This window comes from Propithecus coquereli, unplaced genomic scaffold, assembly GCF_000956105.1.
Source record: "Propithecus coquereli isolate 6110/MARCELLA unplaced genomic scaffold, Pcoq_1.0 Scaffold76, whole genome shotgun sequence".
Classification (NCBI taxonomy): Eukaryota; Metazoa; Chordata; class Mammalia; order Primates; family Indriidae; genus Propithecus; species Propithecus coquereli.
The window spans coordinates 8037880-8056847 of record NW_012153729.1 but is presented as its reverse complement, the minus strand read 5'-3'; the positions used below and the strand labels follow the sequence as shown (position 1 = coordinate 8056847).

The window sequence follows — 18968 nt, the reverse complement described above, 5'->3', positions numbered from 1 at the left end:
GTTGCCCTGGCTAGAGTGAGTGCCGTGGCGTCAGCCTAGCTCACAGCAACCTCAAACTCCTGGGCTCAAGTGATCCTACTGCCCCAGCCTCCCGAGTAGCTGGGACTGCAGGCATGCGCCACCATGCCCGGCTAATTTTTTCTATATATTTTTAGCTGTCTGATTAATTTCTTTCTTATTTTAGTAGAGGCGGGGTCTCGCTCTCGCTCAGGCTGGTCTTGAACTCCTGAGCTCAAACAATCCGCCTGCCTCGGCCTCACAGAGAGGTAGGATTACAGGCGTGAGCCACCGCGCCCGGCCTGTTTTTAAGTTTTGATAGGTAACTTTGAAGAATTCCTCAGTGATTGCTTTGATTTTGGCTGCTATTAATAGCAGCCAAATAATGTTTTCCTGCTTGTTATTTAATTCAAGAATTACCTCACTCTGTGGTGAGCAATTTTATCCACATTGTTTTGTTTAATGGGTGTTTCTAGTCTAAAGCTTCATGTGTAGAAAATTTTTAAAAATGAACGTTTGGTTCAGCTTTTGTTAGAATTTTCTTCTCTGTCTTCCTTCCCATGGCATCTCCACAGGCTCAAAGTGTTAAATCTCATGTTTTTAGTTTGCTGTAAATCTTCAATGCAAATTATAAGTAACTTAGGGAGTTTATGTATTTCCTAGCTGTGTGACATGTGGACAAGCCTTCTGCCATTTCATAAATTCTTTGTATGAATTTGAGAATTGGGGTATATGAGAGCATTGATAAAGGTATATTATGGTATGTGTCCTTTACTTTGGACAGTGTACCTTCATGGGAGAATTAGATTATAAAAATTTAGGGTAAGAGGCATTCATTTAATCATTAAAGTTAAAATGTGGCCAGTCACGGTAGCTCATGCCTATAATCCCAGCACTTTGGGAGGCTAAGGCAGAAGGATCACTTGATCCCATGGAGTTGGAGGCTGCAGTGAGCTTCATCACGCCACTGCACTCTAGGCTGGGCAACGGAGTGAGACCCCATCTCTAAACACACACATACACAGATACACAAACGTATTCCCACGTGGAATTTTCAGTGTTACCTAAGCCTCCCTTGGTGACTTCTCAGTGACATCACATCCTGGCACAGTTCCTTGGTTTGTCTGGATAAGGCTGATGAGAATTCTGACCCCTGACTGCTGATTTCATCTGGGTACTATACTATAGGGCAAATGTCCCTGCCTCCTGGCTAATTAAGGTGGGCCAGAGAGGACCTGCCATGACTGATATGCCAGCAACCCTGGCCATTAGCACTGTTGATGAATTTGAGGCTGAGGGGTTGTGTGTGTAGCCTCTTTTCATAGCACTATACTGTCCCCTTACTGAACACCATTGTCTATATGGTTACTGGTAGGTAAAGCCAGGAAAAGCTGTACTGTGTAAATTCATTTTTTCCTATGAAACAGTCTTATGTTTTATAGCACATTCAAGTGAAGAACCTTCATCATGGAGGATTATAGAGGTATAGAAGTAGTAGTAGGTGGGTACTGAGACTTCTGTGTGTAGGTATAAGCTGGCTTATGACAATCTAGGCAAAGAAATGTATGTGTGTGTCTGAGGATATAGGAAAACTCAGTTTCTTCTGTACTCTCACAACACAATCAACACAGAAGACTTCTGTGATCTCTAGCCATAAAAATGTGTGGGGATTTCTTCTCACCAGCAAATAATCAGTTAATTCTGGAGTGGCTCCCAGCTGGGCGTCCTCTAATTCAATTCAATTCTGACACCATCTACCTGGAGATAGCGTCTCCCACAAGGGCTTGGTCCCCAAGACCGCCCCCCACGTCCAATGCACATTGCAAGCCCCAGGTTGTTTTGCCTGTGCTTCTGACCAACCAGCTATAATTGGGGTTCCCATGACCCCCTCCTTGGGTTCGGTTATCTTACTAGAGTGGCTTAAAGAACTAGGGAAACATTTAGGCTTGTTGGTTTATTATAAAGGATATTACAAAGGATACAGATTTTAAAAATGCATAGGGTGAGGCTACGGTGGGAAGGGGCTCAGAGCTTTCATGCCTTCTCCAGGCTCTTCAACTTCCAGGAACCTCCATTTACGGAAGCTTCACTATGGAGGTCATTTATGGAAGCTTCATTACGTAGCAGGAATGATTGACTAAATCATTAGCCACTGGTGATCAACTTAATCTTTAACCACTCTCGCCTCCCCAGAGGTTGAGGGGTGGAATGAAAGTCCTAACTCTCTAATCCTGCCATTTTTGGTGACCAGGCTGCATCCGAAAGCTACCTAGAGGCTGCCAGCCATCAGTGAGCTCTTTAGTATACATAAAGACATCACTTTGGAGATTCCAGGGATGTTAAGAGTTGTATGCCAAGAAATGGGGGCAAAGACTAAATATATATTTCATATCACAGTGTGTACACGTGCTGATACCTGTAGTTAAGATTCTCAAATACATGGAATAACTACTTCAAGTTAAAGGAAAAAAGTCAAGAACAAAAACTATAGAGTCATTAACGTGCATCTTTTGGCTGGTGGTATTTTAGATCATGATAAGGTTTCAATTAAGATTGTTAAATGGAAAACAATGATCTGTTTTATGTTTAGTATCTTGGGTTCTCCCTGCTATGATTTTGCTTATTTTGTGCTATTGTCCCAAATCAGGAAGAGAAAACACTCCTGGGATTAGAAATTGCTCTACTTATTTGTTGAAAGCGTTAGAATTTTTCAAAATCAGCTTTTTTACTAGGCTAAGTTTGACTGCTTTCTGCTTGTCTGATTTTTTCTGTTTGTCCCTCTCTAGGAAGCTATTTTGCCAGCCACTTCATTATGGGAGGAGAAAAGTTTGACTCAACCCATCCGGAAGGTTACCTGTTTGGAGAGAACAGTGATCTGAACTTTCTGGGGAACAGACCAGTCGCGGTATGGCTGTAATGAATTTATTTCCACATGGGGCTTAAGTGGCCAATTCAGTCTTACAAAAAATAAGTTTGCTGTTGCTGGTGCAGCAGAGTTTGTAGCTTGGGCTGCGTGAGAGAGGAATTAGGAGCCAGACCGCAGCCTCTCTGGTCGTACTGGGTCTCCTTGCTCTATAGGAGACCTGTGGAAGGGCTCCTAGAGTCTGTGTGAGGATGAGGGTGACGCTCACAAAACTAAGCTTTCCTGAGGATGCAGGCCTCTACCTGAAGGGCCCCTCTTCAGACAGCTCTTTTCCAGCCCCACCCACCTGCATTCACCTTGCTCTTCTTCATGGCAGTTAACACCAAGCTTTCACTGATTTGCCTCTTTCTCTGTTATTGTCTGCCTTCCCCTTTACAATGTAAATTTCACTGGATAAGGACCATTTATACTGTGGTATCCCAGACCTAGAACAAAGCCTGGCACGTAATGGTAAGCCCTTAATAAACATTTGTTGAATGAATGACTGAAGAAGTTTCCCTTAATATCTGAGTTGATATGAGAATAGTCTCTCAGTTCCTTCAGCTCATCCCCTAAACTGAATCAAGTACCTCCCCTGCACCCAGCACGAGGCTTTGCAGTAACAGCTGTCCGGCAGCTGTTGAGTGGCGGCTGTGTGCTAGGAAGGTCCTAGAGACTTTTCAGACATTATTCCTACTCCTTATGAAGACCCACCTGACAGGGTCTTATTATTACTCCCATTTGATAAGAGAGAACTCAGGTTCCAAGAGATAATAATGATAGTAGCCAGGATTTATGAAGTGCATACCACGTTCCAGGCACTGTTCTGAGTGTTTTCTGTACACTTTTCTCAAGGTCACATAACTGGGTTTGCCTGGCCACAGATCAATAACCTTTCCACTGCTTCTCATTGCCTCAAAATATTCTGCCTTCCTCAAGACATTCCCAGTGTAATGGGGCAGACAAAACATATAAACAGGAAATATTTAAATAACAATAAAGATCCAAAGCGATTGAATTCTATGGGAATGGAGAATGGGAGAAGAGAATGGCAAGGGCAGGTTGCTTCCGTGCTGTGTTGAGAAGAGGTGGAGGGAGTTGAGAGGGGCTTTGAAGGATGGCTGGTCGGACGGGTGTTGGGAGAGGGGCTTTCCAGGAGTAAGGCATAGACAACACAGGCCTAAAGCATTCACGTTGTCGTTGAATCAGCAAACATTTGCTGAGCAACTACTGTGTGCCAGGTCCTGTGGTTGGAGCTGTGGATACAGAGCTGAAATGAGTGAGCATGCTTCGTTCCTCCCTGGAACAAATAAGGAAATGAGTTTGGCCTGATGGTGAAACAAGATTGGAACAGTAGGTGGGGGCTCTGTTACCTTAAGAGGTTTTTGACTCTCTCCTGTAGGTTATGGGGAATACTTAAGATTTTTAGGCAGGTGACTGACCTGGAGAAATTGTGCTATTTATTTATTTATTTATACAGGGTCTCCTTCTACTGCCTGGGCTATAGTTCAGTGGCATCATCATAGCTCACTGCCAACCTCAGAGTCCTGGGCTCAATCAACCCTCCTGGCTCAGCTTCCCAAGTAGCTGGGATTACAGGCGCATACCACCATGCCTGGCTAATTTTACTTATTTATTTTTTTTTTGTAGAAATGGGATCTCACTTATGTTGCCCAGGCTAGTCTTGAACTCCTGGCCTCAAGCTATTCTCCCGCCTCAGCCTCCCAAAGTGCTGGGATTACAGACATGAGCCACTGCACCCCTCTGAGAAATTGTTTTTTTAGGAAGATTGATATGGCGATGGTCTTCCATTGTGAGCTGTAATTAAAAAATAACTTTTTTGGCCAGGTTTGGTGGCGCATGCCTGTAATCCCAGCATTTTGGGAAGCCAAGGTGGGAGGATTGCCTGAGGCCAGGAGTTCAAGATCAGCCTGGTCAACATGGCAAGACTCCATCTCTCCAAAAAATATTTTAAAATAGCTGGGTGTGGTGGTGTGCACCTGTGGTCCCACCTACTCAGAAGGCTGAGGCAGGAGGATTGCATGAGCCCAGAAGTTCAAGGCAGCAGTGAGCTATGATCATGCTACTGCACTGCAGCCTGGGCAACAGAGCAAGACCCTAGCTCTAAAGAAAAAAGAAGAAAAGAAAAGAAAAAAAATTTTTTTGTTGGTTTTCATTGTTTTCTTCCTATCTGGAGTGACCTCTCTTCTAATTTTAAGTCTAGTAGTATTCTTCAAAATACCAAGTCCCTTGTGCTTCAAATTAAGTTATGACAACTAATACTAAATGTCTATTCTTTGCTTGTGTTACCACTATCTTAGCAATTAGAGTAGAAAGATCTTTCTTTTTTTTCATCAGAATAACTTCTGGTAGAGCCAGATAAGCATGTTTCCTCACTCACCAGGAGTCAGCTCATGCTTAGAAAGTGGCCCTTTCTCCTTATGTGGGCTTGACATTTGCATCAGTTTTTTTCTTTTTTCTTTCCTCTGATGATAATAGTTTTTTATATATTTTAAAAAATTTTGGCCTTTTCAGGCCATAAAGATGATTTAAAAATAAGTATTAATAAATGCACCAGGCGCCATGGCCTATAGTCCCAGCTACTCGGAGGCTGAGGCAAGAAGATCACCTGAGCCCAGGAGTTCTGGGCTGTAGTGTGCTATACCAATTGGGTGTCCGCACTAAGCTCAGCATTGATATGGTGACCTCCTGGGAGCAGTGGACCACCAGGTTGCTTAAAGAGGAGTGAACAGACCCAAGTCGGAAACGGAATAGATCAAAACTCCTGCGCTGATCAGTCTGATCAGTAGTGGGATGGAGCCTGTGAATAGCCACTGCACTCCAGCCTGGGCAATACAGTGAGACTCTGTCTCAAAAAAAAAAAAAAAAAAGAAGTAAATGCTTGTTTAGATTCCTTTTGAGGTTTATCCTGGCTGGCAAACTTTTCCAAAGTTGCCTGTGCAGGCTGTGAATGACTGAGGTCTTCCTGAAATACCATGTAGCAGCCTTGAGGCTTTTTTCCCAAAGGAGCATCAACTTTGGAGTTTTTGTTGTTGTTTTTATGTAGTAATCATTAAATATGCTTAATGCTGTATAGAGCAAACGTTTTCAAAAGACATAATTTCATGCTCGGAAAACAAATCAGAGAAACTTCAAAAAGCTACATAGAAATATAGTATACAGAACAAATGTAGCATGTTTCTCTTTTCTTTCCCCACATGTTATTTAATAATAACAATGGCTAACATCTATTAGTCATTGTAATTATTATAATATTGTATTAGCAATAACACTTGCTGTTTTCCAGGCCTGGTTTCTAAGCTCTTCATACGTGTTATCTCATTTTGTCCTCACATCGTTATGAGGAAGGTCCTTATTTGACAGGTGGAAAACAAAGAGTTTACATAAAGATTTCAAAGCATTTAAGGGATTGAATCAGGACTTGAACCCAACAGTCCACCTCCAGAGCCTCAGCCACTCTGCCGTTTCTGCTAATAAGGTCAGGTGTACACAGGAACTCTGCCCACATTCTGTTCATGAGTCTGTTTGTATAAGTCATCAAATGCAATTTGTGAGATATTGATAGATATCTAAAAGTAGAACAAGTGGCAGTGATATGTTCTCTTGGAGCACCTCTTCAGAGTGTTTGCATTTGGTGTGTAATTCCATCTGCTCGGTTGACCTCTGGGTTTTGCCATTACTGCACATCACACTTGTTTAGGGGAAGGCCCAGAGATTGAAGATTGACATGTAGCTTGAGTTCTGAAGAACTGACTTCCACTCTCTAGTAACAGATCTGGGTGTCAGCACATGGAGTCACGTTACAAGGAGAGAGAACAGCCTTTTAAAGCCATCCAGCAGTAGGCAGCAAGAGCAGCTTTTTCCCAGGCAGAATGAATATGGGCAGTGAAATATGTTGAAACCAGTTGCTATATTAAGGTATAAATGCCACAGGCATCCCGGCTTCTGGGATCTCCGGGATTTCCTATCATTTTTGAATGAGCAGACCAAAAAGCCTATCATTTGGTTGAGCAACACTTAACGCTACAGATCCACCACTTAGGATAATCCATTAAAGCCACATTTATTATCAAGCCTTAAGGGTCAGATTTAAAGATTTTTATATATACAAAAGGATGGTGGAAGGGAGTTGGAATCAAGATTTTACGGTTTTTTTTTTTTTTTGAGATAGAATCTTGCTTTGTTCCCTAGGCTAGGGTGCCGTGGCGTCAGCCTAGCTCACAGCAACCTCAAACTCCTAGGCTCAAGTGATCCTTCTGCTTCAGCCTCCCAAGTAGCTGGGACTACAGGTGTGCGCCACCACGCCCAGCTAATTTTTTCTATTTTTAGTTGCCCAACTAATTTCTTTCTATTTTTAGTAGAGACGGGGGTCTCGCTCTTGCTGAGGCTGGTCTCAAACCCCTGACCTCAAGTGATCCTCCCGCCTTGGCCTCCCAGAGTGCTAGGATTACAGGCATGAGCCACCATGCCCGGCAAGATTTCACATTTTATTTATATCTTACCATTAAACTCTTTGTAACCTCGGTAAGCCTATCACTCAGGCTCTCAAATTGCCTACTTGAAAAGCAGGGACAGTTCTGACTTTAGAGAAATGTAATGCTTAGAAGATGCCTTGGAGTTGTTGGACAAAAAGCAGCATGGAGCAATGTTAGCTACACTCACTAACCTTTCAGTTTGGCTATTTCTGTAGCTACTGATAGTCCTAGGTAGAGAGAATCTACACTGGTTTTTATTTTTTTTTTTTGAGACAGAGTCTCACTCTGTTGCCCTGGCTAGAATGAGTGCCGTGGCGTCAGCCTAGCTCACAGCAACCTCACACTCCTGGGCTCAAGCGATCCTTCTGTCTCAGCCTCCCGAGTAGCTGGGACTACAGGCATGCGCCACCATGCCCGGCTAATTTTTTCTATATATTTTTAGTTGTCCAGATAATTTCTTTCTATTTTTAGTAGAGACGGGGGTCTCTCTCTTGCTCAGGCTGGTCTCGAACTCCTGAGCTCAAACATCCACCTGCCTCGGCCTCCCAGAGTGCTAGGATTATAGGCATGAGCCACCATGCCCGACCTACACTGGTTTTTAAATACTGTCTTAAGTAGTGAACCAGGTCTTTCTCGTCTATAGAGAGGAGCTAAGGTGTCTGTAAATCAGTTATAAAATGTTAAATAAAGACCATCCCTGCCCTTCCTAGGTAGTGGAAGAGCTGGTGCTGCTTTTTTGCCCCTTTATTGAGTTAGGTCTTATTTTGTTGAGGTAAATTACTGCTAAAGCCCTAAGTTATTTAGAGGCTTAATAAAATTAGGATTGTCAGAGTATCAAGCGATGCATTGATTCCACCTGCCTTTTGTAGCTAAAAGTTCAAACCCTTCCTCTCATCTTAGAGGGAAAGCAGTGGAGTTTCAGTCTTCATCTCGTGTGCCGTAGTGGAGCCCTGTTGACAGTTTCTTCCTCTCCGTGCTCCCTGCAACTGGGGCTGCACAGCCGGAGTTACTGGTAAGAACTAAGGTGCATACAATGTGCTTTTCTTCTTTTTCTAGTAGAGATAGACCAAAACGTTGTACTTAAATCCAGTTTCTGTAAGTCGAACCCTTTTACTCACACGTGTGCAGGGAGAGCAAGTTATTTAAACTTGGCAGTAGATCCATTTGTGAAGTAGAGTTTTGTACATACGGGGCTTAGTGGCAAAAAACCCCACATTATTCCGTCCATCATGTGCTGTTTATTCATTCAACAGATATTTATGAGGCAGATACTGGGCTAGGAACTGAGAATGCAAAAATGAAAAGATGTGGCCCCTGCCCTGAGGGGGCTTGTGGCAGAGTGGGGCAGGTAGACTTGCCCCTGACTGTGATGTGCTGCAGTAAGTTCTACGAGAGAGAGGACCAGAGTGCCCTAGAGCAGTGGTCTCCAACCTTTTTGGCACCAGGGACCGGTTTCATGGAAGACACATTTTCCATGGATGGCTGGGTGTGGGGTGGGGGTGGTTTCAGGACGACTGAAGCACATCACATTTATTGTGCAGTCAGACCTCTCTGCTAATGCTAATCTGTATCTGCAGGTGCTCACCAGCGCTAGCCTCACCGCCTCAGCTCCACCCCAAATCATCAGACATTAGATTCTCATAAGGAACGCGCAATCTAGATCCCTCGCATTTGCAGTTTACAGCAGGGTTCACGCTCCTAGGAGAATGTAATGCTCGCTGACCTGACAGGAGGTGGAGCTTATGCAGTGATGTGAGCGATGGGGAGTGGCTGTAAATACAGATGAAGCTTCACTTGCTCATCTACTGCTCACCTCCTCCTGTGTGGCCTGGTTCCTAACAGGCCATGGACCGGTACCAGTCCACCGCCTGGGGGTTGGGGACTGCAGCCCTAGGGCACAGAGCAGTGGGGACACCCTCTCTCTAAGTCAGGGGCTTCTGAGAGATGACTCTTGAAGCTGGAGGGATGACTAGGAAGTCCCACGTGGGGAACATCAGGGGAGGTATCCAAGGCAGAATAAATAAGCAACACAAGGAAGCTCAAAGATGCAAAAGTACACGCTGGGTTTTCAGATGGTGAGTAGCCTATAAGGATTGGATTGTGAGGGATGTTGGCTGGAGATGAGGCTGGAAAGACAAATTGGGCCTAGGTTTGAAGGGCCTTTCTAAGAAGTTTTTGCTTTTCTTCCTATGGCACTAGAGAGATCACAGTCATGAATGGCTTTGCTGCTGACCAGCTTTGCGGTGTTGGTTAAGGTGTTGGCCAATCACTGAGCTTCAGCCATCTATAAAAATACCCATCTTCAGCCATCTATAAAAATACCCATCTTGCAGGAATATTTTAAGGACTGAAAAAATAATAACTATTACAATCTGATTTGCATTTTAGGAGATTAACTCTATAAATTAATTCATAGTGTAGAGAATGAATCGGAAAGATAGGAAATGAGACCAGTTAGGAAGTGATTTATTTTAGTTACAAAAAAAGATACAGAATACCTGAATAGGATAAGAGCATTAAAATAAACATGGTGCAGGCTTTCCATCCTGAACCATGGCCCAGTTTCTCCATAACCTTGCAGAGAAGGCCACAGTGCTGTGACTTACTCGAAGCCTTGATTGGCCACATTTTGGTCCTAAGCCAAGGTCAAGCCGAATCCTCCAGCCCCTGCTGAGATCCCTAGAGCTATTCAGAGCCTTAAAAAATTTCCCGCTGAAATAGCTCAGTTGGAAGACTGTTAGACTGAAAAACATAGTCGATAGTGCTCAAATTGGTAGCTTCAAGCAGGTCACAGTTAAAGAAGCCATGCTGAATGTGTAGATGTGGTTTTATATCAGAGAGATCATAGGCAAGTGTGGCATCATTGCCTATAATGTTTGAAGACTGATCTTTAACATCTGATTATATTTGATTTATTACTACTATTTATTTTTATTTTATTTTTATAGAGATGGGGTCTCTCTCTGTCATTCAGGCTGGAGTGCAGTGGCGGCATCATAGGTCATGGCTGCCTCAAACTCCTGGCCTTAAGCAATCCTCCCGCCTCAGCTGGGACTACAGCCATGTGCCCCTACACTGAACTTAATTTCTTGTTTGTTTTTTGTAGTGATGGGGTCTAGCTGTGTTGCCCAGGCTTGTCTTGAACTCCTGGACTCAAGGGATCCTCCTGCCGTGGCCTCCTAAAGTGCTGAGATTACAGGCATGAGCCACTGCGCCTGGTCCTAGTTTATTGTTTGATGTTCTTGGACACTCAAGCACACTTGTTATTGTGTGTGTTATTGGATCACACACATGTGTGATCAGACTGCTGTCACACACATGTGTGATCAGACTGCTATCTGAATAAAATAAGAGGTATCAAAAAATAATAAAATAAAACAAACATGGTATAGTTCAAGAATTGTGGCCTGTGTGAGTTGAGGGAAAGGGCATAATTAAGGTAAAGGACTCCCTGAGGAGCAGCCTCTGTGAAAGGCCACTGCTGAAACTGGGTGCTGTGCACGTGTTATATTTGGACAGTCATCTGCACCCTGGCCACGGGGTAACTGAGTGGGCCACAGTACATGGACCCTGGCACCTACTGCCTGACAGGCCTAAAGCTCATGGTAGGAATGGGCCTCTTTTTCCTGTGCATATATATGTGTGTGTGTGTGTGTGAGTGAAAGAGAGAGAGATTGGGCTACTTGCCTTTTGTATGCTGTCTTCTTTCCTCCTTCCTATATAATTGTACTACAATTCGTTTTGGCATTTAGTTTGGCAATACTGATTAAACTTTTAGCTGCACATACCCTTTGGCCTAGCCATTTCACGTCTCTGAATCTCTTCTACAGAAATACTTAAAGAGAGTGAAATAATTCCTATTTGCAATGTATATTGTAGAATTACTTGTAGTAGTACAAAATTAGAAAATATATAAATACAGCTGTATAAGAGCGAGACCCCATCTCTGCAAAAAATAGAAAAATTAGCCAGGCGTGGTGGTGCACCTGTAGTCCCAGCTACTCAGGAGGCTGAGGCAGGAGGATTGCTTGAGCCCAGGAGTTTGAGGTTGCTGTGAGCTAGGCTGATGCCACGGCACTCTAGCATAGGTGACAGAATGAGACTCTTCTCAAAAAAAACAAAAACATATATATATGGCCATTATAGGGGAATGGTTAAATAAATTATAATGTGTCTATGCTATGAACTATTATTCAGCAAAAAATGAGGTGGATCTGTGTCCACTGAGCTGACAATATGTCCACAACCACATCACTTCTGGAACAGAGCAAGTTGCAGCTTATAATGTAATCTGATTTCATTTCTGATAAAAATAGCAACATATGTATATGTGTACATTTATGTATATATATTTATAGCTACATAAAAAATACACCAAGAGAACAATGCATTTTAAACTGTTGCAGGGGTAAGTCTTGGGGTACATCAAGCAGAGAGGTATTTACTTCTTACTTCATAATCTTCTGTGTTGTGTGAATTTTCTCCCATGAGTATGTTTTCATTTTTAAATTAAAAGCATTTTAATTTTCTTATAAGACAGAAAAGGGAATACTTCTGAGCAGAGGTAAGAAAGAGGTCTAGAAGAATATATAGAGGTAGAAAAATTGAGAAAGTTCACAAAATAATGGTTTTAATTTTTTTGGTGAACCACAGGAAAGGTGGGGTCTGCTGGGTGGGCGCCAGGAAGCAGCTGGGGGCTTGTGGAGACAGATGGAAAACGGAATGAGCGTGGCGAGAACAGAACCGGGCAGCATAGTTCTCTTGGTGCCACATGTAGTGAAGTACCTTCAGAAGCATTTGGTTCGAAGTGCTGTGAGATTCTGTATGGATGTGTCCTGCTTTTTAACATGCTAACAACCTAACGGTGAAAGAACTAGGGAATGAATATTTATACTTTTAAAATGGTTTAGAGCTTTACAGTTTCACTTAAGGACTTTTTTTTTTTTTTTTTTTGAGACAGGGTCTTGCTCTGTCACCTAGGCTAGCGTACAGTGGCACAATCATAACTCACTGTAACCTCCAATTCCTGGGCTCAAGGGATCCTCCCGCCTAAGCCTCGCAAGTAGCTGGGATTATAGACATGCGCCACCTTCCTGGCTGATTTTTGCTTTTATAATTTTTTGTAGAGATGGGGTCTTGCTGTGTTGCTCAGGCTGAAGGAATTTTTTAAAATAGCGTTTTTATGCTAAATGTCTCCTTGCTTCCAGGCTCTCTCAGGGGACCACCCTGCTCATTGCACATTGTTGTGAAACCAGTCTCCAGAACTCTTTTCTTCTTGAAAAACTGAAACTCTGTCCCCATTGAACACTAACTCCGCATTTCTGTCTTCCACCAACCCCTGGCATCCACTATTCCATTTTCTGTCTCTGAGTTTGACTACTCTAGAGACCTCATATGTGTGGAATCATTTAATATTTGTACTTTTGTGACTGGCTCATTTCACTTAGCATGTCATCAGAGTTCATCCATGTTGTAGCATGGTCAGGATTTCCTTCCTTTTTAAACTGAATAATATTCCATCGTATGGATACACTGGTATCCGTCACCCATCAATGCGCACTTGGGTTGCTTCTACCTTTTGGCTATTGCGAATAATGCTGCTATGAACAGAGGTGTTATATTCAGTTTTTAAACCATATAAGCATACAAGTATTGGGCCAGGGAAGAAATGACTAGTTTTAGGAAATTATGTAGGATTATCGTAGGTTCAATTTTGAAATTTAACTTGTTTTTACGTTCTTACAAAAAAAACCTTTATTCCATTTATATTACTTTTTAGCCTTACCAAAGACGAGGAAATTATTTTTCAAATGCCTCCTTCTAGAGAAAGTTGCTTCCTGTCACTTAATGAATAAACACTGAATACACAAAGACTATTTGGCAGTGTGTAGATAACATCATAGTCATATCTCCAAATACCAAGAAAGTATAATAAGATTATAGGTTTTATTTAAGAGTTAGTTTCAGCTCTCTCGATTCCAGAGATAATATGAAAAAACTAGTTACTTTTGTAAGGAGGATAGTATAGGATTTTTTTTTTTAGGTATATAAGAGCATAAAATATGAGGCTTAGCGGTATGTGTCAAGTTAACTACACCTTTGGAAAGCCAGTCAGGTCCAAGCATTGGCTTCTTGGCCTTAGAAAGGGGATTTTTATGTGGCTTCTGTTTTAGGAGTTTCCTACCCCAAGACCCCTGTTTTGTGGAGTTGAATTTCTGTGATAGATGGATCATCAGAGGGATGGTGTCCCAGTGGTGTGAACAGGTGGCGGGGGGTGGAGGGCAGCAAGCTGTGTCACTGAGCACAGTCACACTTCACACTGAGGTCACCACAGATGAAAAGGGGTGCTCCGAGAGAAGTCGAATCAGTGTGAGTACCCATTAGTATTTATGCGGCTATTCCTGCCAGCTGTTCCTAACTTCCTTTTTTGAATACAAAAAAATAGCTGCTTTTAATTTACTTTCCATTGTTTTTTCCTTTTACTTTTTTATTGTGAACTATTTATATATAAGTGTGTAAGCCATATATCTATAATTTAAAGAATTATGAAGCAAACACCCTTGTAACCACCGCCCAGATCTGGAAATGGAACATTGCACCACCTTACCTTAGCGGTCCTCCATGTGCCCGACCCTGATTGCATCTCTATTACTTTTTTAATAATAGCTTCATTGAGATATAATTCACTGTGGGTTTCTCCACAGTAGAGTTGCCATCTTTCCCTTTGTAGTTAAGTATCTTGGGGAAGATACTTTGAAACTACTGCCTGGATTTTTTTTTCATGCAAAAAACATCAACTAAGTTTGCTGCTTTCTTTCTTTAGCTAAAGACGCTGCGTTGGCTGAGGTTAGTGAAGTAGGACGTGAAGTGTTAGATCTACTGCAATACTTTGAGATGTAAAATGTTATCCCAGTTTTATGTGTGTGGCATGTAGACATCAGGGTGTAGTTCTGTGGATTACAGTTATAAAAAGGGGTTGCAGCCCAGGCAAGGTGGCTCACACCTGTAGTCCCAGGCACTCAGGAGGCTGAGGTGGGAGGATCACTTGAGCCCTGGAGTTGGAGGTTACAGTGAGCTGTGATTGCGCTACTGCATTCCAGCCTGGGTAGCAGAGCGAGACCCTGTCTCTAAAAATAACAAAACCAATTTGGATTGTAAATGCACTGGGAGAAGGAGAAGGAAGAAACAGTTTCTTCTTTGTTCTTATCTTAATTTGGTTTCTATACTAGCTGAGAAGATAGTTTTCCCCAATAATCATTAGACCACACCCACTGTTGATCTTCTTCCCCCGTTACACAAATCATTGATTGATTGATTCACTCTTTCCTTCATTCCCTCATTCATTTAATATTCTACTGAATACCTCTGGTACTCAAGGATAATGTTAGACACCTGCGATACAAAGACAGATAAAATGCAATCCCCGCCTGAAGGAATTGTGTAACTAGGAAACATGAACACGTTGGAGGAGGGCCGAGGAGCAAAGGCACAGGGTGTCTAACTACGGTAAGGCATGTGCACCGAGATGTTCCAGCATAACCAGAGCATGGGGTCCGGAGCCTGCAGGGAGGCTCCGCAAGAGATAAAGCTGTGGCGCCAGGCCTAGACCGGGGCCTCGAGTGCCTTCCTGTGAGCTTTGGACTTTTATCCTGTAGGCGTGGGGAACCACTAACGGGCTTTAAACTGAGGGGGGTTGGGGGATTATAGAATACATATTTTGTATTTTGTTGAGCTTATATGTGCAACCTGTTAGGACCATACCTAGGAGTAGAATTGCTGAGTCATAGCATGTGCTGGAGTAGGTACTGCTAACCACTTTTCCAAAGTGATTATACCAAGTGTGTTCCCACCGCAGTGTTTTTAGAGTTCCCAGCACCTAGTGTTTTCCATCTTTTTCATTGTAGCCATTCTGGTGGGTATATAGAATTAATTTTCATTTTCCTGATGACTAACGAGGTCAGGCACCTTTTCATATATTTCTTAGCCATTTGGATTCCTCCTTTGTTAAGTGTCAGTTCAAATCATTTGCCCCTTTTTCTATTAGCTTATCTGCTTTTCTTTCTGAGTTAGGAAATAGTAAGGAATATGAGTTCTTTGCCAGATAAATATATTGCAAATATCTCCTCCCAGTCTCTCCTTGCCTTTTCACTCTCATAATGGTTTTTAGCTGAATACAAGTTTGAAATATTAATGTAGTCCAATGTATCAATTTTTTTCTTATATGGTAGCACTTTTCATATGCTATTTCAGAAATCTTTTTATTAGCAAAATCATGAAGATGCTCAGGTTTTCCCCAATCGTGTGGTTTTACCTTTCATGTTTGGGATTGCCATCCATCTGGAACTGATTTTTTGATATGGTGTGAAGTAGGAGCCAAGGTTTTTGTTCTTTAATTGACCCAGCACCAATTATTGAAAAGACTGTTCATTCTTCTCCCCACTGCATTGCAGCATTGCCTTTGTCATAAATCAAGTGACAAAGATTTGGTTTCTTCAGCAAAGAATCCTCTCATTTCCAGCTTGGGGGGGTGGGGGGCAGTGGGCAGAGGCAGGTGGACAAGCTAGACTGACTGCCAGCATCCTGGGCGATCAGCAGGGCAGGGGACTGAGAAGGCCTCACCAAGCCCTTCCCCTTCAGCCATTCCCCCCCACCTCATCCCTGGGACAGAGACCCTGGTTGTGAAGGCAGTGGGGTCTCCTGGCTGCATGGAGTCTGGCAAAAGATCTAGGGGCCTAATTGCCATTCACGACGACTTTCCCAGTCTCCTCTTTCCAGCCTCACTACACCCCACTTTCAGGAGGACCCACTGCCCCCAGTTCTTAAGCCTTCCTAGGGTTCCGTGGCATGAATACGTTTCTCCTGTTTGGGGTTTTGGCCTTTTCTGATCTCCCAAATCAGTTTCCACTTGTCAATGTGTGTCTCAGCTTCTAAGTTTTTATTATCATTTCCTCTCCCATTCTCTCTGTTCTTTTGATTTTGCACTTTCCTTTTCTTTTTTAATCTCTTTACTATCATTTCAGTAGCACTTCAGAAGGGAGCAGAGATAAATACATATGTTTAATCTGTTTTTACTGGAAGGTCTGTCATAAGCCTTTAAATTCATTTTTTCAGATTTTCAAATCTGTGCAGATGGGAGCTGAGAAGCACTGTTTGAATTTAAATTTTCTGTCATTTCTCCAAACTACATCTCAAAACTTGATAACTAATCCCATATAGATCTAATATAAAATATATAAATAATTTACTGCATAAAGTAGAAAGGGAATGAATAAATGATATAATTTAGGCTTTCAAATTGTAGGACAGGAATTTTCATTGGGTAAAAAAATTTTAAATTTTACAAAATAATAGCTGTAATGTGACCTTCTGTTATGCTCAAAAGTAATTTGCAGTTATCCTGGCTTTAGATTTGCCACAAGGCTCTTAGTTGTCCCTCTTTGGCTTTTACAAGTTCTTTGCGCTTTCCTTTATGTCAGCCTGCAGTTGTGCAGGAAGCTGTTGAGTGATTCTTGCAGTATTCAGTAAGACGTGATTATTTCACTAGGCACAAAATAACTCACCGTGAGGTCAAGCCAAATCTGACAGGAGCAAGTAGAATATTCTATTGAAACTTGAGCTTTTTAGCTTAACGGAATTTTCTTATTAATCTATATTCAGTTCCAGCCACAGTAACTGATGTTTTCTTTTAATGCCAAAAGTTCATCTAAACTGGAAGGAAATGTGATTGTGCCTCGTACAGTATTAAACAATCTTGGAAGAGGATACCAGACCATTTCTGTAGGGACAGTTTAACGTGAGTTCTTTGTCTTTGGATTTAAACTATCTGCTTTGCAGCTCACTAAGAAGCGTCCTGCCCATAGGGACTTCCAGCATAGCCTATGAGTCATCTAGAGCTTTAGAGAATTTGCTGCCTTTCCCACCCCTTGGCTTGGGCTTCCGCTAAATGAGTGGTGTTCTGTGCAGCTGAATGAGGCCTTCAGCTATTTTTTTTTAAGCATTGTAAAGAGTGTTATGTCATTCCGGAAAGAGCAAAACTCTAGGGATTAGAAACAGATCCATGGTTGTCAGGGACTGAGGTGCGTGGAGGGGTCGACTAGAAAGAAGCACGAGGGAATGGAAATATTCTGTATTTGGTTGTGATGGTGGTTACAGAGTCGCGTGTGTTTGTCAAAATTCATAGCACTGTACACTAAAAAGGGTGAATTTTACTGTATTTAATTTATACCTTGGTAAACCTGACTTTAAAAAAAAAAAAATGTGTCTTGGAAAGGAGTGGCTAATGGAGATGCGGTTGCGCTCTCTGAGGCCTGGTTTCCATGTAGTCCAAGGAGTCCCTGTTTGTGGACATGCCCCACTGAGAGTGGCCGACATGTCTCCCAGAGGCTGTGTGTGGATGTGGCGGTGGGAGGGGTGACGGGGCAGCATTGCCTCTGCAACCGCGGTCCTCAGCCAGAGCCGCTGATCCCGGATCTCAGCCCCACTGCAGGACCGCTTGCCCAGAAGCTGCGTCTCAGACCTGTGCTTTGTTTTCTCCATCAGCTTGTTTTTGATTGTGCTACAGAGTTTGTTAGAACATCAGGGTCACGACAGACTAGAGGATAGCTTGCGCAACTCTCATTTTAGTTTAGACAGTGTCTTGCATTTCCCTTCTCACGATAAACCGAGAATATCACAGAGCCTTTCAGTCACTGTGGTAGAAATTTATGTGTCTTCATGGGGGGCACAGAGAGGCCTGCTGTTCGCAAGGGGTTAAATTCCAATAGAGTGTGGGAGCAGATTTACAATAATTCTGAGCAAAGTGAGATACATCCTAATCATGTTTACACCAAATGCTTTGGGATTTATAGATAAGAGATACTTATCAAACTGTTTATATTTCATTTGTACACTCTTTTCTCCAAAATGGTATTACAAGTAGAGTCCTTTGATGAAGATAATGTTATCACTAATGATAATCACTAATGATAACCTATATTTTCATAGCACTGGATGGTTTTCAAAACATTTTTACTTATTTTTATTTATCTTAATGACCCTGTGAGATAGGGGCTGTAAATCCCATTGTACAGATAAGAACATTGATGCCAAGAGATGTTAAATTACTGGCCCAGAGCCTTGGGTATCAGGTAAGTGGGAAAACCAAGGAAAGAAGCTGTATCTTCTGGCTCCTGGTGTCATACTTGTTTTATTAAATCATTTCCTCTTCATTCTTAGGTCTGCCTACAGCTCACTGGCAGGACCAGAGGGTTTTAGCTCTTAGTTAAGCTTGATAAATACTGCTTCACAAATCCTTAATTACGAAACACGTGGTAGTCTGTGTTTTTCACTTATTTTGTGAGCATTAATTGTGCCAAGTCTGCCTGTTAGTCTGAGGGACAGACATTCAGAATCTGGAGTCACCACGGGCACATGCTGTACTCTGCTGAAGATCTTATTGTTCATGTATTCTTCTACAAACATCTGTCTTCTACGTGTGCTGATCTAATCACCAGGGCTAACACAAAGATGATTCCAACATGGATTTTGCCCTCAAGTTTATAACTTCACAGAGAAGATCAGACATATACACACAC

The 18968-nt window shown here is 42.4% G+C and overlaps 1 protein-coding gene across 1 annotated transcript in view; it reads left to right on the top strand.

Moving 5' to 3' along the window:
- The first annotated feature begins 2809 nt into the window (after nt 1-2809).
- The window catches only part of RNF157 (ring finger protein 157), a 56587-nt gene continuing 40428 nt past the window's right edge, over nt 2810-18968 (top strand). Inside the window, exon 1 of the mRNA XM_012662405.1 lies at nt 2810-2902. Coding sequence (XP_012517859.1) covers nt 2810-2902 — 93 coding nt within the window. The remainder of the gene's footprint in view (nt 2903-18968) is intronic.